This window comes from Platalea leucorodia, assembly GCF_965183815.1.
Source record: "Platalea leucorodia genome assembly, chromosome: 8".
NCBI classification, from domain to species: Eukaryota; Metazoa; Chordata; class Aves; order Pelecaniformes; family Threskiornithidae; genus Platalea; species Platalea leucorodia.
In genome coordinates this window covers 37,239,432-37,264,138 of record NC_138830.1, presented here as the reverse complement: position 1 = coordinate 37,264,138, position 24,707 = coordinate 37,239,432, and the positions used below count along the sequence as shown (strand labels likewise).

Here is a 24,707-nt window from a genome sequence, read left to right as displayed (position 1 = left end):
AAACAAGGCATCTTGTAAGATTCGGGTTTCCTACTGTGTGAATGGCAAAGTCTTTTGTTGGTGGTGATCTTTTTTGTGTAGGTGTACCTAACCTGTTTTGGGAATTTCCATAAAGTAATAATAACAATAATAATACAGTTGTACTCCCTCAAATAAGAAGAAATAGAAGTGATTCAAAAGATTTTTCTAAGGGAAAGAAAGATGTGGTCACAGACCATAGGGAAAAAGAAATGGGGACATATATGCCCAAGAGCTAGTAAATCACTAAAAACTAGGGCTAACAGGTTTGGATCATAAAGCAAAACAGAAAGTTAAGTCACACATCCTCCATTATGATTACTTTGATGGGAACATTGCCTAGATTATCCATTTATAAATAAGAGATTTTTTTTCATTGAATTAAAGCATAAAGTCTGTCCTAGCCTCACCATGTGAAACTGAAATGACAGTAGTTAAACCTCATCAGCTTGCAGCCTGCTCCTATGAGGCACAATATCAAATACTCCTCCTCAAATGTTTTCCCTGTGGTTGCTAGAGTTACAGCTGATGACTGCTACTGTATGTTGTGCTTCCTGGGAAGTCTCAAGTGTGTTGCTTCAGTCAGAGACCAGCTCTTTTATAGGTAACTGGAGGGTTCAGACTGAGGGTATTCGGGATACAAATGTATTTTGTTTTTAAGAATCGGTGTGTATGCTGATGACAATGCTAGTTTGATATGTGAGGGTTTGACTACTCAATGCCTGTCTGGGAAACATGCCGCAGTCTGTAGTTTGTGAGGTAGCTTGTAAGGGAATACGGTGTTTACATATCATAAAAATTACTTAATGGTGAAAGAGTTCTGTTTTGATTCTTCTGCTGATGGCATTTTAACATGAAGCACTGTGTATTTTGTAAAAGCAAGCAAAGATGTAGTTAGAGGAAGCTCTCTTCTCTTACGTTGCAACTTGGAGAGATGAGTGAGTTAAAAAAAAAAGTTAGTCCACTGAAGTATCAAACAACCAAGATATCAGTACAGTTGGTAACCAAGGTATGCATGGTTTGTTGAGCGTTCTGATTATCCCAGAGATATAACCCCAGATATTATTCTCTTATGAAAAAATGCAGTTTTTCTGGTAATTATTTAAAGCATTTGGACACTGAAATCTTACACTTACACAGCAAGCTGACACAATGTGATGAGTGGCATTCTAAGCTTTCACAATTTAAAATGTGCCATCACTCTGCCCTCAAAATAAAGCCAGATATTTGTATGTTTGTAGTAATCACAAGTCGTTCTTTGAGCCAAATGCAGAAGTCGTTTGTTTTCAAATGTCCCATTCCCGGTCAGGAGTATGTCCAGAATCGTAAACACAATGTCCAGTCTTAGGCTCAGTATACTTTAAAATGTAACATTGAGATCTGTTAGTGTCAGCGAGGGTCCATGTGGATGATTGCTGCAGTGATGGGATTTAAGAAAGGGTCATTCTACACAGTGGAATATAATAATTGAATTCATTTATAAAGCCTTCCATACGCTTTGTTGAGGGCACATTTTTAGTTCTGTTTATGGTACTGCATATTAAAACCTAGGTTTCTATAGGTGAATTCTTATTTCAGATTCATATGAGTCACCCCTACCCATTTAGACTTCAAAAACGCAGTGGAGTAAGGATCAAGTTGTTCGCCTCAGTGCTTCCTTGTGTTTGGGTTTGTGGGGGATATGTACAAGCTGTCTTAATTCAATTCTATCTGACTTGTCTGCACGTTACTCTCTTAGCATTTCTAATGTTGTTTTTAACATGCCTGTTTTTGAAATGCAATCAAATTGAGGAAGAAAAGGTCAGTAATAGGAGGTCTCCCTTGGAGGAGTTTGTGGCATCTGACACCTGTATCCAAGTCCCTTGTGTCCTGGTGACAGAAGCTGGCATTCAGCTGCTGTAGTATTAATTAATTTGCAGGTGGCATCACCTTTTGTGTGTAGTAATAAAAGGAAAAGTGAGCATTTGCATTCAGTGTTATTCAAGTCCTTTACTCGGACATTTATTTTAAAGTATAGCACTGGTACTGATAAGTATTAATCTGTGTTTTCAAGCATATTGTTTGAAGCATATCCCAAGATTACAAAAGAAGGTCTTTTTCTGAGCTCCAGTGAGAGGTTGCTTAGGACGTACATGTGTGGGTAGGAGGTCAGGAAAAAAAAAAAAAAAGATTTTTTTAAAGTTTATTTATAGAAGCTTTCCCCCAGAAAGCCCATAGACCTTCCTGTTATTTCAACTTTCCAAATATTCTACTGAGCGCAACACAGTAGAGAAATGTTTTGGGATGAACTCTGTCCTATAAGATAATCATCATCTGTGCTGTTAGAGTAATGCAAAGTTTGAGGTTCCTGATGTTTTTTCCTCTACCAAGCCAAGTTTTGCTTCAAAGTGCTTTTTTCAGATGGCTGTTGCCACAAGTAGATGATGAGTTTCTTCAGAGACTGACACTGATTGTAGCTGACTGGAGAGTTAGTGTTTAGAATGGCATACTTGAAAAGCCACAGCTACAGTCTGAAAAAGAATTTAGAATTCTGGCTGAATTACTTGTTGCAAATCAGTTGTGTAGATTTGTGGGTATGAGCCATGGTAGATGGACTCAGCGAAGAACTTTCAAAAGTGGGTCCTAACTTAAAATGAATACTTCACGGTTTCCAGTGCATACGTGTTATATAAATGTACCATATAAATACGCGTTGTATAACTATAGCAAGTAGCCGTAATGTAGCTGGTGAATGTAAATAGCTTACTAGAGGCCTAAGACAGGGAACAGCCAATACATATTTGCCTGTAGACATCAATGTTGATTACAAAAGCAGTTGTTTCCTCAAAAGTTGTTTGTCAGAGTTCTTGCAATTGAAAAGAGGGATGAATGTGGTAAAACAAGGCAGCTATTTGGCTTCTGAGAAATATTCACAAACATAGAATTAGGCCTTTTATTTGTTATTCTTCTGCTATGTTTGTTTTCAGATAATGTTGCAGCACAGAAAATCCTGGTATGTAGAAAAAGAATAATCAGTAAACCTGTATTTAAGTAACAGCTGACTTCAGAGAGTGTCTTTCATACTGGAGAAGTGGTTTTGGAACTTAAATTAATTTGCTTTGAATATATTTAGCTTGTATTCACACCTTCCTTTCTTCTGTGAGTTCCTTGTAATTTCATTGATACATGTATCAACTGTGTATTTAAAAGCATAGTATAATAGTGACGTAATTAATATGCCAAGCAGCATGTGAAGGAACCTTGACAGGTTTCTGGTTTACCAACAATAGCTTTATGAGATGAGGCTGGAGCTCTCAAACTGACCTACACGAGTTGTTTACTTAATTTCTCATAATGCTGAAAATCAAGTTGTGTTATCAGCCGAGTAAGCAGCAAAGTCTGTCTTCACTGCTTACCAGTTGGGCTTCTTTGCTTTAGTGGAGCCAGTCATAATTCTCAATTAGCTTCAGGATAATAACTTCAGAGAGTAATTTTGATCTCAGCTACAAAATTACTTCTTTAAATGCATAAGACAGTCTGAGATACAAAGGAAAAATTACTCATTAGGAAAAATGGAACATAGAACAAAAAAGCAGAACACAACCTGCTTTATTTTAGTACAAGGGCTTTTTTTTGTCTTTGGAAGGATGAAATGGCTTCATCTTGCATGTACCGGCATTCTGGCTTTTGCCCTGCAGTGTTTCCCATTAAAACAGATCAATAATCCTGCTAACCAGAATGAACAGCGTAACTGGCTTGTGGTACCTGCTTTCAGTGTCCTGTGCGAGTTTGGTGATCTCAGCCCAGGCCCTGACCAGCTTGACAACACTTACTACAATACTGCTCTACTTAGGAACTTTGTGGTTGTTTTGGCTCTAGGGCTCAAGAGTGAATAAACGTGGCTTGTAAATAAATGACTTCTCTTCCCTAGGAAAAGGTCATTCACTTTTGGGTAATTGTGTAGCTTGTAGATTATTCTGGTCCATGGGTATCTTTGTGATAGCAGTGTGCTACTCACAGCTAAGGCAGTTGTTTCCCTCGATCATATTACAATGAGTTGTCCTTTTGGTGTGGAATGTTTGACATTTAATTCCATAGACACAAGTTGTTTCTTGTTACCTGTAGCCAAGACACAGTGGAATTCGGAGTTCTGCTTCCTGTGCTGTAGTGTATAGCTCTGTGTCAATACATGAGGCTTCTGGTCTCTTGATTTGTCAGCTGAACAACTGTCAGATTCATGTAACAAATTCAGAATAAGAATTAAATTCTCTTTTGTGAATTCCCTTCACTAGAGGTAATTCAAATGTTTTATTTCCTCAGTTTTGCTGGTGTGTTTACTGCACGTAGAAATAATTATCTGAGATAAAAATCTACTGTACTTTGACTCCCGTTGATAGTGAAGCTCATTACACCCCCATTATAATTATTACCCTCTTTATGTATACCTCGTTAAACACTTCAAAAACAGGCATCCAGGGGATGCTGTTTTAAGAAACTATTTAAGTGATCAGGATGAATTATATAATATACTAACAGTATGTTCCCTCTACATCACGTCAAATCTTACAAAATTTGGGATGCATAATAATCAGAATTATATAAATAATGTTATTCTGTCTAACAGCGTTCTGATACTTTCCCAGTATGCATTTGCTTCACTAAGGCAAATTTCCCTCTGGGAGTAGTCCTATTAAAGGCAATATAGTAGTACAAGCCATGGCCAACAAACAAATTGCATCTCTACCTGCAATACTCGAGTAAATGTATGTATGTCCTGCAAAGTATAGCATAGGCAAGGAGCAGTTAGCAGAGGTAGAAATGCAATTAATAGCTAATAAAGATCGCTTTGCCCTTAAAAAAAGATGACAGTTGCTGTTTCATCACTGAAGCTATACCATCCATAACATAGGCTTTCAGATATTGGTATGTGACAACTTCACGTTTGTAGTGGGGATGAGATAACACAAAGCCAAGGAGATGAGAAGTACCAGAAATGTAGCATTCCACAACTTAGCCCTTTTTCTTTGACAACTGTCCTGTTACGTGCAGGAGATAATGTAAATTTACACTGGATTATGAATTTCATTTCAGTGCTGAAGAGCTTCACTTCCAAGATCATAGCATTCAACACATGAAGGCCTGCTTTTCAATTGAATTTTAAAAAATGTATTTCTGCTCTACAAAATGACTCTTAAAAATTGAATTCTGAAGTGAATCACAGTGCAAAGTGAGTTTGTTTAACGGCAGGACAAGACTATGTTGGTTTGGAAGATGTAGCAAAAGTCTTTCCAGCTTTAGGCATTGCTATTAACAAAGATTCTGCTGTGTGAACGCTGTACTTCTTAGCACTTTTATAACCCTAATAATGTACACAAGTATTGTATATGTCTAAGGATGCTCTTTGAAAATAATGGACTGCACAGTTGGTCTGGGGAATGGAACAAACTTGACAAATACATTGATGCCGATCTTGTAAAACCAAAACCCCATTTAACTTGCTGTGGTAGAACTGGCTGAGTAGAAGCTACTAAAACCAAACTTTGTGAAGGTAAAATTAGTTACTTGCACTGTGAGTATGCATCAAAAAAAAAGAAATGCAACTTTTTTGTTTTTCTGACCATGTTTTGACCGAATTTTAATACACTCAGGTTTTTTTCCCCTGGGATAGCAGGATTTCTTGCTAAACAGTTGCAACAGTAAAGCTTACCTGACTGAGTAAAAGCAGCACTGAGGATCTAGGATGCTTGCCTTGCATCCTAAACGTAATACTGAGATCAAGTTTATATTTGGAGATAGGCCCAGGTCTGTTTTGGAGTCGACGCTTCTGGTTCACTAAAGTTTTGTTATTTGGATTGAGATCTTATTTAGACTTGTCTTATATTCTAGTATATGGAAAATACCATGCATGAAGTATCATGCATGAAAATGTAATCTGGAAATACCATGCATTCATGTCCACAGCTTCTGGTTATTTATTAAGTAACAGCTGTTTCAATTAAACATTTTACTTTCACTCACAGTGAAAAAAACTGGTAATAGTTTGACTCAGTAGAATTTTTCAAAAGCATATTTAATATTTAAACAATTCTTTTTCTGCTGATGGCTGAGAGAGGGATCTAGTGTGCATCATCTGTTGGTGATTGCACAGGAACACTGCAGGGATTCCTTTTAAATATGTAAATAAACTACACTACACCTCCTTGTTCTGAGTGTAGAAAACTTTCTGATTTCATTGTAGTTGCAAGAGTAATTAAAAAATGGGGGTCAGGGCTGTAAAATGAAATATCTGTACATTGTCCTGATCTTCACAACTGCATTTAATAACAGAAGAGCCATAAACAATTACTGTATTTTTAAGGAAAATAAAAGTCCACAGAATAGTAAGGTGAACTTTGTATGCAGATGTGCATACCCAAATAAAGTAGCTGCTCATTTTCACTTGTTTGTTGTTTTTTTCCTTTTAAATTCTTGTCAGGTTCTTTTACTGGCTTATGCTATTTTCTGATTTAGTGGTAGAAGTGTTAGAATGTTCTGTATTTAGCATAGCTTCTCTTGTTTCTTTTCTAAACATGGACCACTTGGAGTAAAAACAACACAATTTTCATATTTCAGGGTGTGTTATGGATTAAGCAACATTCTGTCCATGCTACAAAAATCAGATTTCCCTTTATTCTTGTTGTTCCACACAGATAAGATTCCCTTCTCCCTACCCGCCCCCCCCCAATTTTATGTTCACTTTGTTCTACCAAATCCCCCCCCAACTCATGCACAAAATCACAGTGATGTATGTGGAGTAGGAATCTCTGAAACATGGAACCTGAAAGGTTGGAAGCATCCAGAAATGAGCTAGGATCTCTTCTGCCAGCAGAAAATATGGGAGACTGGTAGGCAATTCAGTGGAGAGTGCCAGAAACCTGGGTCTTATGAGGCAGTGTTAGTAGACTTCAAAGGATGCTTTGTGACTGAACATTGCTTCCTGTGCTGTACCAGTAAGACATCCAGAACATACTGAGCATGTTTCCCAGTTTGTCAGAATGTCTTGGAAGAGAAAGAGGAAGGATCAGCATTTTCTGTATAACCCAATGCTTAATAAAAACTGAAATAAGTTTTAGGATGAGTGGGAAACATATTGCAGTCCTGCTGTTTTGCATTCTCCTGAGAGTCTAGAAGATTTTTTTCAAGAATGCTATTTTGGTGGCAAACACATTTTAAAAAAATGCTGCAGGGTGTCTCTACAAATGTGTAGAAGCGGAGTTGTGTAGTTAGATAGTAAGTGGATTCTTGGCATGGGTCTTATTACGTATAACTTACTGTTCTTCCAGAGATATCCAGTGTAACAGAGTGGCATATTACTCCATTGTAGACAGTGAAGAGTTGAAGTAAGTCTGCACCACTGTTCCATGATGTGTTTTGTAGTTCTAACATGGCATGAGGCTTCCTAGAATAAACCTGCACAAAATCTTCTCTCTGCTTTCTCAGGAGTGGTTTTAAGACAAATCACCAAACAGATTTTGTGGTTTTAAATATTTCATTCATGACTATTTGAGAGATGAATAGCTTTGTAATATCTGAGCGAAATTCAGCCATGCTGTATGTAAAGATGGCAACAAATGTTCTCTTAGACAAAGTACCAACTGATTGGATGGGATATTTTTAAAAAAATCATATTGCTAACTGGTTTTTTTTATGTCTTACTCTGGAACAATAAATGAACATATGAGAGGACTGGTGTACTTTAGTCTAACAATGTATTACAGTGAAATGGATTTACAAATGAATAAGCAAAATATTTTTGCTTGAATTTGTTACCACATTTGAAAAGTCAAAAGGATAGAGTGCTCTGGGTTGTGGTTTTTGGGTTTTTTTTCCCCCAAACAGAATTTTAATAGACATATTTAACTGTTTGAGAAAGGCTGAATATTTTTGTTGAATATATCTCAGAACAATTTAATCTTAAAAAAAATCTTGAGTTTGAATTCATGCATTTTTGTCAGAGAGCCTGATGTGGTAACAAGTTTTGGGGGAAAGATTGAGTATTTATGTGTTGAGTTTCCAGTAATGCTGATTCTTTTATGATTAGCCACCATACAGTTAGATCTCTGTGAATCCTGAGGAAATATGTCTTTGTCAGTAGAGCAGGGAATTGTGAGTTAAGGAGTCTAATCTCAGGGTTTCCATGAAAACTTCTGTAAGTTACAAATGCTCTGTTTTTCCAATTTTCCATATGTAGAACATGAATAAATGTACTTTAATTATTCTTTATAGGGGTAGCTGTGTTTTAATTCAGTTGAGTTGTATTTTAATTTCCTTTATAAAGTATTTTGTAGGTGAGTTTTTTTATAGAAGAACAGATATTTATTGGCAGGGATTTGTGTTGGATTTACTGTAGGCTAAGTTAACTTTTCTTTGCCAGCTGTTAAGAACAACTTCAACAGTATAAAAATACCCGCTCTGGGGAAAATTGATTACTTTATAATTCTATCTGATGAGCCATATTGGACTAACCAGAAGCCTGAAGGCTTAAAGTGCTTGAGAAAGTACAGCTTTTCATTTTACAGGGAGCCTATGCCCCCTGAGAATTTATGGACTAGGCATGGCTGTAGTCAGGCCTTTGTAAGTTTTAGAGGGTGAAAGTTGAGTAGGAAAAATTTTATCTCCAATTCTGTCTTGGGCACCCAAAGCTAATATTGTTCCATCTCACTAAGATTTTTTTAAACAAACGATCTACAAAGATCAGATTTATTTAGCCATTATTGAATTACTCCAGCTCCTGTAAAATACGAGGCTAAAGCACACTAAAAGGTGATTTTGTAAATAGAGCCCATTCCATTTCTATTGTATAAACAGAGCTTAGTGTCACAGATTCATGCATTTGTATACTGCAGTTGTCTCACTACTGAAGTACACCAAATAAGGTCTCAAAATAGAGAATGTTTAGCTTTCCAGGTACTGAGTGAGATCACCAAGTGGTCAGATGAATTTTTTTTGTCTAAATCTTGCCTGATAGCAAAGCTTTTCTGAAAACTTAAAGCTGTATGAAGTATTTGCTGTTATTTTCAGCCATTAGAGGATAGGCTGTTGATTCTACTTCTTACTAGTTCCTAAGGCCATAAATATGAATTGATAATTCGGAAATATGTGATTTTGTCGCCTGTACAAGAAGAGACAGTTTTGCTGATTAGGATTTTTTTTTTTATGAATTCCTGAAGAAGTTATTCAGATGACGCACTTAAATTTATATTTTAAAGTAATGTCCTTGCTGATCAGAACTGGCATTGGTTGTTGTGTTACTTAGTTTGCATAACCATGATATTTTTAGAGGCATTTGTGGCATTGGCCCCTCTAAAATACAACAGAAGCTGTCAGTCTGCTTCTATTTCCACTGAAATAAAAAATAATTGGTGAAAGTTTCTGGAGTCCAGATTTTTAGATGGGTCTTTGTGCTCTACAGTGAAGTAGAACTAGATGCCCTATTAAAAAGTTCCCACATGGCATGTATCTGACTAGTCAGCTTATGTTTACAGGCTGGTATTGGTGCACTCACATTCAAATAACAGAATGTACTAAGTTTTGGAGGTATATTTTAGAATTTGGAGTTGGATTGGTGAAGTTTTCTGGGTTTGGGTCAGACCTGCTGACAGCCATTAGTACAGCTGGTGTGTAGACACACCAATTGTCTGTTCATTGTTAGGATTGCAGTTCATACGTGTAAAGAAAAGAATAAATCTCTTCTAGGCTTGAAAGATATGATGTATCCCTTCTGCATTTACGACTCCAGACACTAAGTTTTAAGCAAATAATATCTGTTGTGTCAGGGTGGACTCAAGGTTGCTTGCAGGAATGTAAAAGCTGGTTGTTTTCTGCAATAATGAATTCAGCTTCAATATTCCATCGATTTTGAAAGAAAATAGGGACATGTCATGTTTTTCAATTGGTTATAATTGTTTAGATATATATTTTTAATGTGTGTTTCCATACATTAACATAATTGAATTGATAGTTTAATATTAAGTTTAAAACTTAATCCAATTTAATTTAGGTAGCAGAAGGTGTGTGGGTATGGTTTTTGGCCTAGGAATATGATCTGGGACTACCAAATTGGAAATGAGAATCTGTTGCCATGCCACACTTAACTGTAAAGTACAGAGCAAGTTTTACAGTCTGATCATAAGCAAATTTTCAGCTCTGTGACAGAAAAACTCCCATGTGGGGTGAGGAGATATATAGGATACCATGCCAGCATGAAGCTTAGTTTTCTCTGCTAAGGTGACTAAGCAGGAGACCAGCTACAGCCAATCTTCTGTCAAAGGAACCCGATTACTACCTCCCATTCATTGTGGGCAGGCTGTCATATAAGTGACAAGAGCTACCTTTGTCACTACCAATCCAACTCCAGTAGGGTGGGCTCCATTACAGGAGGGCTAATTTGCTCTGAGTAGTCAATGGACTTCATAGCCCTGTTTCAGGTCCCTTAAGCTACCAAGGCTGTGGTTAATAACAGCACTGTATGTGCTTAAATGTACAGCCTCTACAGAAATTTAGTGAGAGGCATCATTGATGTTCCAAAGACTCCTTTTGAAAATTTAGCCCAAGTGCTCAATACCTCTTTATTTTCAACAAAGATTGCATCATCATAACTCTACTCCTTACTAAATATCCCAGAGGCTTGAGCAGGCTCTGTGAATTTGTGGGGGTGGGTTTTTTTCTGCAGACACGTACTTAACTGCTGACATCACTGGTATTCAATGAGATGTGTAAATTTACACTTCTTAATATTTTATTTTTTACAGGTTAGTTCAATTAAGCTAGACATCTTGTTTATAATGGCTTCTTGCCTGATGGCAGCCTGTGGACATAAAAGAGACCAGCTGCAGAGCACCTAGGCAATGTTTGATTACCTTCTTTAGAAAGAAGGAAGAAAGTTGAGGGAGACACTGGTGAATGAACATTGCAATGGCAAGTCTGCAAAAAAAGCTGTAAATTGTTATTGACTTAAGTGGAAGTTAAGGTTAGCGAGTAAGTGCTGTTTAAATTCCCTTACCCTACGTCTTGAACTGCTTCACGGAATAAGTCCTATACAGGATGACAGGAGTTCAGTTAAAACATCAGGCTGTGCAGTGACCACAAGGGAACAAGAAATCATCTCCGTTAGAGCCATTGACACCTTGAGATGGCTGCATCTCTGTAATTACAGTCATGTAAATAAGCATGGCAAACAGGTCACATGTATTTTGCCTTTTGGAGTAGGTCTTTTTCCAGAAACGTGGGTAGTTGTTGAACTAGACTCTAATTAAAAGCATGTATAAGAATAACCAGGGGAAAGAGACTGAATGAAGAAAGGGAGAATTTATGAAGTGTTTGTGGGAGCAAAACCAGATGAGCCCATGGAGGAAAGCAGAGATTAAGTTGTGGTTTGTCTAATAAGCAAGGATGAGAGCCTGAGTGGGAATTCTCTCAGTTCTCTCAGATCTTTATTTTGCCTATTCTCAGTTTCAAACACTAATTTTTGCTGTTTTGCATGCTGTAGTGGTAGCATTGTTGTAAGCTGTGTTTCTCTGCTTCAAATTACAATGACAATAATGAAATAAAGCTAACAAAAAGTCAACACAGTCTAAATAAACTGCTTTTCTAGAATCCAATTTTAGATACACATTGCTATGACTTTCACTGAAGACCAAGCAATTGTCAGGATTCAAGAAAAACTAGTTTTAATGAATTTATGTGAATTATTATGTGACATTACCCAAAGGGTGACTTTCCAAATCAGTTAGTCACTTCAGCAGTTTTATTCTGTTTTTAAAAAAAATAACTGTTCTTGCAGTGATTTACATGTATTTTAAAAATATAGTTGAGATGTTAATAGCAAATTTGAAGAAATTTGAGTTGCCTGAATTTGAAAGTGTATTTTAGTTTCTAAGAAAAAGGAAGTTAAAACTTTTCTGACCATTTCTAGACTGTCCATGTAACCTTATTATTGCAACATTTGTTGTCTTTCTTCTGTTTCTCTATCATTTGTTGACTTGCATTGTCCTTTATTTAGTTTGCAAGCTATGTTGGAGCTAGGAACATCTCTTTTGATCTATGATGTCTCTAGCATACTACTGGGCATAATTATAATCATAAAAATCTTTGAAACCTTTCTACCTGATGTCTTGTTTTCACTAAAGTTGCGATGTTCTATACTGGCACCATAAAAAAAATTAAATAAAGTCTTTTTTTAGCCTTCAAACACTTAGAAAATAATAAAAACAACTAAACAAGACTGCAGTTTACGCCTTTGTAGCATACAAAAATATCTGTTTCATTGCAATATCTTAAATTCTCCCTTAATCTCTCAAACCCCTATGAATAAAGCATTGGATTACCAAGTAATACCCTTCATCACAGGGAATTAGGCACTTTGGCTTTAGGCTCCATCTAAACTGTTGCATTAGGAGGGATGTTACTGACGTCATGTTTTCCAAGTTGCAGTTGACTCGTGGTGCCTTCCCTCACCCTCTAAAGTCTTGCTGAGATAAAATGTGTCTCTCATGACTCTCTCAATTCTCTCTTTTTGGGTGGCTTTGGGGCACCAGCATGCATATGGTTTTGCAGCTGAGAGACAAGAGTAAGAAACCTAGTTCCTGTTCGTGTGCGTACCAGTGAGTCTGTAACAGCGCTTTGGAAAATTGTGTGATTTCCTTCATCTATAAGATTAATAAATCAGAATTATATTTTACTCGCAGTAAGAGTGTTTTTAATTAGGGCCTTGATGTGCCAATGTCTGTCTGCAATATGCAGAAATCTAAAGGACATCCAGCTCATGATTCCCTCCTCCCTTTTCTCCAGCTATCACATTTTAAAATTTGCTGTGGTACCAGAGTTTTTGTACTTCTGTATCATTATTTCTGAGAATTCTATTAGAATTCATAGAATAAAACAGATGGAATGCATCTCTCTCTACTCAAATCCCTATTGCCTCCCCACTCAGCTGCGTAGCAATGAGGAATGCAGCTGGCACCTGGTCAAAAACCATCCAGTAAATTCCTGATTTTCAAAGGTACTGTGCCTGGTTAAAGCAGAGGAAATGTAGGAGTCACCAATGTGGCCTTGAGCCATCATTCAGTCCTTAGTGTTTACAAAGAATTACATTCTTGCTAAATGTTGTTAAAACAGACCTCAGTCTGAACCAATTTGCTTTATGACACTTGCTGTGTAATCTTATCCCGTGAAAGGATTTCTGATTGCATTCATTTTTCTTCCTTTTTTACTAATACACATGATAGTATGTTGTATCTACAGTAAGCATGAATTCCTTAGATTTAGTATGTCCCCATAATCTGAATAATTGCTTTTGTGAAGCCATTTTAGTTGAGCATTTTATGGTTTGCTGGACAGCTGTTTATCTTGTAGATTATTGATGCTGCAGTCCATAATAGAACCGGCATGAGTTATGTTGGATTGATTTTTTTTACTTCTTTACTATCACATCATCGAGCAGGTGTTGACTACTCTATTTACAAAATTGTCACTTGATGTCACGTTTTCCTAGGAGTTGTAACACCCTGTCATCATATACTTCAGAAAATATCTAATTAGAGAAATTATTATGGATCCATTGTGGTTCTGCATTTTTTTCTGGTGTGTTATTTTAAAATAGTAAAAGTCAAATTGACCTTATAGTCTGCAAGACAACTGCAGCTTTCACCAGAAAGGTCATGAGCCTGAAAGCTGGAATATAAGGTTTGCAGTCCATCCTCACTTCACATACCCCAAACACCAATGTTCTGTTTACCCTTGGCACTGTTGTTAAGAACAACCTTTCTGGTCTGCTGAATGATTATGTAAATAGACAGGGCTTTTATAAAGCATTTTAAGCATCCAGTAGAACACAATAACTTCTTTACAGTTTTTTCTTGTCTAATGATAATTAGCTAATTGGACAGGTTTTAAGTTATTTTTTTCTATTTGATATGTAGGTGCCAGAGTCTCTTTTGAGCATTCTTACTAAAAAGCCCTAAAAATCATTCAGGAAAACAAATCTGCTAGGCTTCCCCCTATTATCAACATCCCAAAATGCCTTTGGCAATGAGTAAATGCCAAGCATTTGTTATTTGGTACTTGACTAGTCACTCATTTATTTAAACTCAAACATGTTGCATAAGATTGTGAAAGTTATGCTAAGCTAATAATTAAAACAACAAAAAAATAATCTCCCTTGATCCAACCTTTCCAATTTCCATCTAAATACTACCATCAGGGCAAAAATACACAGGACCGTATATGCCCTTAGATGTAATTGACTGCCTGGTGTTGGCAAAACATGCAGTTGGCTGTGAGCAATTGCACAGGTGTTACTCTTACTCGGAAGGCTAGGTGCGTGTTGCTGAAGTAAAACAGCCTTTTTTCCTTCTAGCCTCCCTCCCCCCCTTTTATTTTGTCAGGTTTTGGCGATCTTTTCCTGGTATCAGTACATGCATATTTATTAAGTATTGTTTGCTGTCTTCATTCTACATAAAATCTCTAAGATACAGCTTTCCTTGCCCACCCAGGACACGGTAGTTAAAAGCAGTTTTCTGTTGTGGTACTGCGATCCTTTTTAATGCATGCACTTACTGACTCTTCCTTCTCTCTAGTATTTGGGTACCGACTACTTGGTTTTGCTTTTGAAGGTCTTTATAATCTTGTCCCCACCCAACCTGATTTTTCTCACTCTATTTTAGAATTTGATTGCTATCTCCAGTCAGTTTTTGTTACGAGCCCCTGTCACCATCTTACTAGATTTTTCAGACTAACGCTTCCTTGCTTGCCCCAGGGTTGCCTTTCACTTCTGGGAAGAAGTATCTGCAAAACTATCTCATCTTCATCTGTTCCTTTATTAAAATTCTTCTTTGCCATGATGCCTACCAAAAATGTATGGCTGCAAATCTGACGTGCTATGACTACTCTTAGTCCTGCTGATCAGGAATGTAGACTAAGGGAAGAATTTTCTTACCGGTAATAAACAAAAAACGTGGTAAAAAGAGAGCTAGTTAAACCATGTATTTTAATGCCTGCCTTACCGCTTCTGACCTGTACAGTATACTCTGTGTCGGCAGTCTGGTATTGCATGTGTACCACAATTAAAAATATGCTGACAGTAGGAACATAAATCAGTTGCAAGGGCTTGGTTTCAAGAAGCAGAAATCTAAAAGGTGAGAGAAAATTGAAGAATTGCATTTTTATTCTGATTCTAAGGCAGCATAGCTTTGTAAAACTGTATTTCTCTTCTATGTCCCATATCATAGTTTTAGTTGCTATTAAATAGAAATAGAAATGCCCTTCTGTCTCTGGGTGCCCTGCAGAATGTTTAAAATGCACATCAAACTACTATTTCCTTAATTTTGGCTCCCTGAGAGCCCCAAATTTTAATTGAACTTACGCCAATAAATAGTCATATGTAATTTTTATCTCTCCAAGATGTCAAAAATAAAGACGGGTTTTGAAGCATGGTCCAGTGTATATCCTCTCTTTTGCTTATTTGGTGAATGGTTTTTATTCAGTGCTGCTTAATATTTACATTCTAGGTTTGAAGCTTGAAGCATTATAAATGGGAATTCTGCCTTCGTCAGTCATCTAGCTTTGCTCCTCTTACTGGTAATGTCACAGTTTCAGTTTATGGAGAGTGACATTGCATTCATTGGTAGATACCATTCTCAAGGTTGATAACGTTTGATTAATATGAGTACTTGGTTTTTTTGAAATAATGTAGATTTCATATTAGCAAAACCTGTGTTAAAACCTCACCTTACTACAAGTTATTAAAATGACTTAAATTACTTTTAAAAAGTATGTAAGCTGTATGTATACGGCCAAGATTTTTTATGAGATCAGGCCGCTAACAATTTGATGTCTTTGGTTAATCATGACATTTGCTAAGTACCTCGGGTCAGAATTTCCCAGCTGGTAAGACAACTTTTGAAAGACATCATCTGTCTTCAGAGGAAAGATGTGAAACTGTTTTTCTTATTGGATATATTCAATTAGTATTGTTTCTTTCAAAGATGAAAATTGGAATTTAAAAACAATTATGTTAATTATGATTAATTTATATTTTGCTTAAGTATTCACTATATGTAAGAAACCTTTAATAGGAAGGCATATCAGGCATTTTTGTGGGCTGTAGCTGAATGAAATTGAACTGCAGCTTGAAATAAATAATGAGAATTAAATACCTAAATATTAAAGCAGAGTAGTTTGACTTACTATTTTTAATAAACTGAAAATTAAAAATTTGAAACCATATTCAACCATATGAAGAGTATTTTCATTGATTTAAATCAACCCATTTTGTTTTTAAAGTGCAGCAAAGCAAATAATATTTTATAGCAAACAAATGTTTTCTGCTCTTAAATACAAGGTGCCTTTGCCATTGTACCTCCATCACATCACTTTTTTTTTTTTTTTTCCTAAGGACTTTGGCAATTCAAGCAAATTTAACTTCAGTGATAAAATACTAGATGTAATAGTCTTTTAGAGCAGCCTAGAGATAACTGCTAAACACCATTTGCAAGGTTCTGAAAACAGCTAATATAAATAAATATAAATATTAGTGTGAATAGATTATAAAATAAAAGAAACTCCAAACTACATTTCTCAATGTAAGGCCTAAAATTCATAACAGAAATGTGTTTCATGACAACATTAGTCACGTACATTAAATGGTCAATGTTCTGATTTCATTTGCAGAAATACCAGTCCCTTGTTGTTGGAGTTGCCCTAGATCCATAGTCTTTAACAGACTATCAAAAATGCTAAATTAAACCAAAAAAGGGAACTAATTTAGACTGTAGGGCAACATTGGTATGAAAAAATCTGCTTTAAACTTTTAATAACTGTTACATATGTTTTGTGTCATTTGTTTTTACAGATTTCCTTTTTGCCTCCGGAGTGTTTCGTTATGGCAGCCTCCAGTGAACAATGACATCCTTTGACAAATGCAGATGCCAAAAAGCCAGACGAAAACAGTGGCCTTGTTTCATTTTTACTCCAACACAGTGAAATGGTGCTGTTAAAATTTTGTTATTGACTCTCACTGGAAAAAAACAAACTCCTGACTGGACCTTTTTTCCCCAGCCCTCTCCCAGTGTTCCTTATGGATGCTTGACACAGTGACATCATGTAGTAGGCCCTGAAGTGTTGCCATAATTAAGTTGCAATGGTTTTATACACTTCCCCATTTCCCAACAGCTTTCTGTCAGTTCTGCATTCTTTTTCCTGGGGCCTGATTTTCCCATGTTACTGGTTAGCAGATAGGCTTGTGGCCTCTTTTGTTCCAACGACCTATGAAAAACGTCAAAGAGCAGATGATCCATGCTATTTTCATGCACTCTGCATCATTATTACCACTCCCATCTACTTGGCACTGTTGGTAGCCTCTCTTCCTTTTGCTCTGATTGGCTTCTTGTTATGGTCCCCACTCCAGTCAGCCAGAAGGCCATATATCTACTCCAGACTAGAAGACAAGAACCATGCCAATGGAGCCACACTGCTCACTGAATGGAAGGCTGCAGGGAATGGGAAAAGCTTCTGCTTTGGCAGTGCCAATGTTTGCCTGCTGCCAGATTCTCTGGCAAGATTTAATAATGTTTTCAATACCCAGGCTAGGGCTAAAGAGATTGGCCGGAGGATCCGAAATGGGGCAAGCAGACCACAGATCAAAATATATATAGATTCTCCTACCAACACATCCATCAGTGCAGCAAGTTTTAGCAGCTTGGTCTCCCCCCAGGGGGGAGATAACACTAATCGTACTGTTAATGCCGGCATCAAAAGGACAACATCAATGGAGTATAAAGGAGACAATTCTGGCTCAAACAACAGTGAGGATAGTAGAGAAGATAAAGGTGGACCCGGAGAGCCAAATGAGGGAGAAGAAAACACTTGCATTGTCCGCATCAATGGGGAGGATAATGGCCACATGTCAGACACAGAAACAGATACCATCAATGGCCAGGCTCATGCCAGTGGCCCAGCAGAGCCCTCACTGGAAGGTGACGCAGAGATCTCAAAAACACCTAACCACAAGCAGAAGGAAGGAGATTCTGGGAGTTTAGACAGCTACTCTGCCTCACGAGAGTCCTTAGTTAAAGTTCGTGTTGGAGATGGTACAGTGGACCAAAGCACTGTCAACAACAAGCTCCTCTACAAAGCTTCAATCATGAAGAAGACTTCAGTGCGGAAAAAGAAACATACAGATGAGACCTTTGATCACGAGATCTCTGCTTTCTTCCCTGCCAACTTGGACTTTCTGTGTTTGCAGGAAGTGTTTGACAAAAGAGCTGCGGAGAAATTGAAAGAGCAGCTTCATCACTATTTTGAATACATTGTCTATGATGTTGGGGTCTACAGTTGCCATGGCTGCTGTAGCTTTAAGTTTGTGAACAGTGGTCTACTTTTTGCCAGCCGCTATCCTGTTATGGATGCTGCCTATCACTGTTACCCCAATGGAAGAGGAACGGACTCCTTGGCTTCCAAGGGAGCCTTGTTTCTCAAGGTAAGAGCCTTTTTGAAGCCATAACTATTGACTGTATATATGTGACAAGTTATAAAGTTATGTTATTTTCTCTCAGTCATTTCTGCTAAGAGTTCAAAGAGGCAATATTCACATCTGGATTACTTGATATAACCTATATACAGGTTTTGTGGCCTAGATACTGTGTTAAAGTGATGGATGTGCGTGAAATAATGAGGGACTTCTGGAGGTAGAACTTGAGTATAACTTCAAGTGTCAAAATTTGAAGTAGTTTTCATGTAATTTTAGTTTCTTTTTTACAGAAATGTCTTTAATAAAATGCAGAAATTCTAAGCTTCGTAACTCGAGTATAGTACAGTGGCCATTACTGTTGGAAACCAGCTTATGCATGTTGTGTGTTTATGTGGGAATCAAAAGTCTAAATGCCAGTGGAATAAAACTGGAAGAATTGCAATGAAATCATAGAATCATTAAGGTTGGAAAAGACCTCTGAGATTATCAAGTCCAACTGTTAACCTAACTGCCAGGTCCACCTCTAAACTATGTCCCTAAGTGCCACATCCACACGTTTTTTGAACGCTTCCAGGGACTGTGATTGCACCACTTCCCTGGGCAGTCTGTTCCAATGCCTAACCACTCTCTCTGTGAAGAAATTTTTCCTCATATCTAATGTAAATCTCCCCTGGCACAACTTGAGCCCATTTCTTCTCATCCTGTTGCTTACTACCTGGGAGGAGACCGACCTCCACCTCGCTTACAACCTCCTTTCAGGTAGTTGTAGAGAGCAATAATGTCCCCCCTCAGCCTCCTCTTCTCCAGGTTAAACAACCTCAGCTCCCCCAGCTGCTCCTCGTATGACTTGTGCTCTAGACCCTTCACCAACTTCATTGCCCTTCTTTGGACACGCTCCAGCACCTCAATGTCCTTCTTGTAGTGAGGGGGCTGAAAACTGAACACAGGATTCAAGGTGTGGCCTCATCAGTGCCGAGTACAGGGGCACTGTCACCTCCCTGGTCTTGCTGGCCACACTATTCCTGATACAAGCCAGGATGCCATTGGCCTTCTTGGCTGCCTGAGCACACTGCTGGCTCATGTTCAGGCAGCTGTCAACCAACACCCCCAGGTCCTTTTCCACTGGGCAGCTCTCCAGCCACTCTCCCGCAGGCCTGTAGCGTTGCATGGGGTTGTTGTGACCCAAGTGCAGGACGCGGCACTGAGCCCTGTTGAACCTAAATGTATGACTATCCCTCTCTTGGTTGCAGAAGAATTGTTACAGAGAGGTACGAAGAAGAGTAAACAAAAAAAATGCCTGGGACACTGGGGAGCACAGAGGTTTTTCACTTTATTAATATAGTTTACTTAAATTAACTAATGGTAGTGAGAACAGGAAGCCTGGGGATATACTTCAGTAAATCATGAAAAGCAGAAATAAATATCTGCGTGCAATGATTTGCTTTTCAAAGACTAGTGGCTGCTCATGCTTAATTCTTGGGAGAATCTGACCGTGCTCTTCATAAACTGGAAAGTGAGCTCTTCCAATTTGTGACTAGAGAAGAACCAAAACTTTGTGCAGAACTCAGATCTGTAGGCTCAAACCTAGACAGATCTGAAAACCTCCTTGGATACTGGCTTTCAGATTTTGTGATTTTGTCACAGTTTGGAACAGGTTTCACTAAATAAAACTGAACTTTCTTCCTAATGCTAGCAAAATACATTACGTGGTCAAATTATATGTACTTTCTAGTGCATATGCTCACGAGTCCTCAACAAAAGCCATTAATAACCATTAAGAATATGAATTGTTAATAAGGATCAGTGGGATTTTTTGTACCCACTGTTTGTAATTTGTAAACAAAGCAAAAACTTTTGGTATCATGGCTTGCATAAAAAAAGCAAATATTAGAATCTGCAGTCTGATAGTAGTCCAGTATTTCATATACACTTGACATAAACAAAAGCCTAGCCATATCTGAATACAGGTTTCCAAAAACTGGGTCTAAGCTTTCCATACTGCACTCTTAAGTGTTTATAAACAACTAAAGTTTATTTTTTTCATCATAAAGTGCTGCGTACAAAAAATGAACATACATTTTGTGCAGTATAAATATTACCAGGTACCAGGGTCACAAAGACTACCCTTCAACATATGCATATGTTAGGAATTAAGAGATTAAAACCAATCTGCTTTCAACTACCCGTTGCTGAGTCATTGATTTGCTACCCTGCTAGGCAGGCCGCAGTGTCTCCATTTCTCTTGCAGAAAATTAAGCCTCTTTTCAAAATTCCGCTGGGATGATGAACTTAATTATGGATTCGAGTTGTTAAATAATGTTACAGTTGAGCAGGGAATAGGGACCAATTATTATGAAGATTTGAAGACGACTACATTCTTTTAAATATGACAGAATTCTGGCCCAGCTAAAAGACCATTTTTCTTCATGTCTGTGTCATTCTGACATACTGTACTGTATACCTAAAATATTTTTCATTCTGAGCTGTCTATCCTGATATGAAATGACTTTCTGTCTGAATTGTACATTATGTGATCATTGGTCATTTCTTTCTTTGACCAAAAAAAAAAAGGTAGGCATGATCTATTTAATTTTAGCTTTGAAACGAAGTAGGTTTGAAGGTTGTTTTTCTTGATGTAGTGCTTAATCAGCAACTGAGTGTGTGTGGACTCCGGAGACAAAAGCTACAGTAAGTAAAAGCCTGGTTTGTTTTTGAAGTCAATGAGAATCAATCCATGAACTTCAGGAGCCTTGAGGTCTTACACTGGGACAGCAGCAAGCTAGCAAAGCGTGTCATAACTGTGGCTGCAAGGTGTCATTCTAGCCAGTACTCTGCCATTCAGAATGGACAGCTTATATCACTGCTTTTAGATTCTTCTTTTACTGGCTCTTACAACATTTCGTATGTGTATAATGCAATCCAGTCCTACGTTAGTTTGTCTCAGTGTGGCTTCAAAGATAGTAAGATAGCCTTACAGAACAAGAGTCTCCAAATTGCTTTCCATTCAGCAGCGTTGTGGAGTTAAGTGTCTCTGTCCTACGCAAACTCTGTGGTTTTAAGTTCCTGACTCCTGTGGAAAGCACGGTGCTCCCGTTTCTGAAGTAGAAAAGACATCAATCGAGTTTTGTTTTGGAAGAATACTTACGAAGACTATTCCCCTTGCATGGCTTCCATCTCTGAGTAAGGGAGCAATTGTTCTTTATGTTGTTAAGGGGAAAAAAAAAGTTGTGAAAATTGAATGAGGGGAGACAACTTGCATATTTTGAAAATATGGATAAAATCACTTAATGTTTCCACTCATTGGGAGGATGAAGCCTTTATTTGAATCTTTCTGAACCTGAGGAAAGAGCAAACATCCAAATTCAGAAGAATGTTCAGAGAAAGAAACTGGTTCTCATTTAATGAGGTTTGTCACCTTACTACAAATACGACTGTGAAGGAGATAAATTAAAGCTCTCAGAACTAAACGTTTAATTAAAGTTGAATTATTTTGAACAAAAAGGCAAAACTGGTTTGGCGGAGTTGTGTTACAAAACAGATCCCTACTGCCAAGGTACAAGTGTTTCACACATTTTTGTCCTATCAGAATAGGTTCTGTTTCCAGTGAAGAAATGATTTGCTGTTGCCCCCCTCTTCCCTGCCCTGCCTTCACCATCTAGACTGTAAAGTTCAAGTGGAGATTTGGAAGGATTTGAGAGATTTGCTTTGTCATACAGAATTATTTTACCTGAGAGACTTACACAGCACAAGGGTTATTATTAGTAGCTATAATAACAATCAGCTCTTACGTACTGCTTTTCATTCTGTGTCTCAGAGTGCATAACAAAGAAAGGTCAATATCTGCTTAATAGGAGAAACTAAAGCACAGGAAGGTAAAGTGATTTGATTGTGGCTTAACACCTGGGGTGTCACAGCCAAGGAAGGAAGTTGGAAGTAAGTGACAGAGGCTTTTAACAGCGTTTCATGCTACTGACTTCATGCTACCTAACTTCATGCTATCTGGAGACCTGTGCAAAGGAATTTGCTAGCCTTGGTCTGTTCTCTTCCTAAAGATGTCTGCCACAAAAAGGTGCTGCTGCTGGTATTTTCCTGACAGAGATCACAGACTGGTTTTTCCATCTGTACAGGCTGATGCTTCCCAGGTCAGGATGAAGGCATGAGGATGATACAGTTGCGAGCAGCTATTGCATAAAGCCCATTTTCTGTGTAACTGGAGGACTCATTTACATTCAGCACTTGGATCTCTTCAAACTCTAGCAGTGTTTCTGTCTCCAATCTGAGGGTCTGACTGGGATGGAAGAGGGACACAGTCACAGAAAACACAGCATATAAGAAGGGGGGAAATGTCACCTGCATCTAAGTGACAGTTTCACGTCTGAAGTGTTAAACCATTGTTCCTAGTTGCTGCTAAAGACTCAGAGGGGAAGTTAGCAAATACATAAATCAGCCAATCCATTTTCATACTTGGACACTCTGGGCCCTTGGGAGACTCTGCCGTGACTCTCTGTTCTAGCATTGCATTTCATATTAATTTAAAATGCCTAAGAAAAGAACCCTTGAGTCTGCTTTGTAGGTTTTATAACTCCAGTTGTCTCTTACTGCTGCTCTGCTACAGATAGAGGAGGGAAGTGGGACTGACACAGATGCTATCCCGTGCTGGTGATTCTAACTAAAAAGCTAGCTGGTATGTATCTATATATAACATGATGCAGACTGCAGTGTTCTCGGTTACTCTGCAGCTGTTGGTCTGACACGTACATAATTTTAATCCACATTGGTTTTGATGGATTTAAAGGGAGTTTTAAAATACGTGTCCCTTTCAGAAACTGGATGATGATTTTGCAGTCAAATCAGGTTTAAAAGGTATCAATGAGCGCTGAGCAGAAATTGTGTAATGCATCACCTGTTTGTAATTTATTAGGTGGTTTCAAAATGTCAACATTCATCTTTAGATAGAGGAATTAGCATGTAGCCTTAGTTACGCTGTCTTTCAGAGATGCTGTGTAAGTTTGGACAGTAGTGTAATAAAACCAGAAAACATCCTTAATTTGACCTGATGAGTTACTGAACTAGAGAGCTGGTCCATATTTTTCCAGATGTATTGATCTAATAAAAACTGTCACTTCTGCTGACAAATTTTACCTCTCTTTTATCCTTAAATTGTAATAGCTATAACTGTAACATAAATCTAAGCCATGTAAGGCATGCAGATGCATACTTGGGGTAGGGAGGTGAATGAAAGAGGTATCATTCTCACAATGGCTATTAACTGAGGAGAGGTTTTGGAGTGCTTTTCCTCCCACTGAGACTGGGAGACGTGGAAGTATGTTGTATAGAAGGCCGTTCTTCCTACTGTTCTTAGCAGGAAATTGTTTTGGGTTTTGGCATCTGCCAAGAGAGAGAATTTTAGCAAAAATAAGAATTCTTCCTTAAAACACAGTATGTGAACATAGAGCAAAAGCAAAACCTCAGTCTGATGTGGGTAGTTTGAACAGCTACCAGTATTCTAACTAAATCAAAAAGAGTCAAAAGGAAAAAATAAGTCTTGTGGGTTTTGCTGAATTTCTGAAAGAACTGGTGTTTAATTAATATTAATTCCTAAGCTTATTAACAGATTTACTTTTCAAATTCTCTGAAAATTACTGCTGTTCTCAGGAAGTACAGTAATTGTGCAGAGAACATGTTATTATTCATTGCTTAAAGGAAACCTAGCAACCTTTGCTTCATGTGCAAAGCTAAACTTGTTTTCAAAAGAGCTGATAGGGTGGTAACAGATGGTAGAAGGAGCAGTAGCTCTGATTGCAGAACTGCTTTGAAGCACAGTTTTTACTATTTGCTACTCTCGAGGCGCCTGCTTTGTACGATAAAATGAGCGTTCCCTGAATTAACCACTGTGATTCTCCTTTTTGACAGTGCAGATGCAGATAGATTTTGCTTGGGTAATTTAAGCTGTCTTTACTGTCCTGTGCCAACTTGTGTGTGTCGTGGCCGAGAGTGAAGGAGCGAAGGGGCAACTTCCACTGCGCAGTTGCACGACATACTGAGGGGAAGCTTTTTCACCTAAGGATTACTCAGAAGAGGGGAATGGCTGTTTCCTGACCCCAGTAAAAGATCATCTAGAGACTTCAGTGGTTAGATTTTCTTGTCCTTGATCAGTTGTCCTGTATCTACAGTTACCCCAAGATGTATAAAAGAAATGTCTGGT

General features: G+C 37.9%; 1 protein-coding gene across 1 annotated transcript in view; it reads left to right on the top strand.

The window, feature by feature from the left end:
* Positions 1–17,173: 17,173 nt before the first annotated feature.
* The window catches only part of SMPD3 (sphingomyelin phosphodiesterase 3), a gene marked incomplete at both ends in the record, with an annotated part of 33,077 nt that continues 25,543 nt past the window's right edge, over positions 17,174–24,707 (top strand). Inside the window, one exon of the mRNA XM_082319809.1 lies at positions 17,174–18,511. Coding sequence (XP_082175935.1) covers positions 17,174–18,511 — 1,338 coding nt within the window. The remainder of the gene's footprint in view (positions 18,512–24,707) is intronic.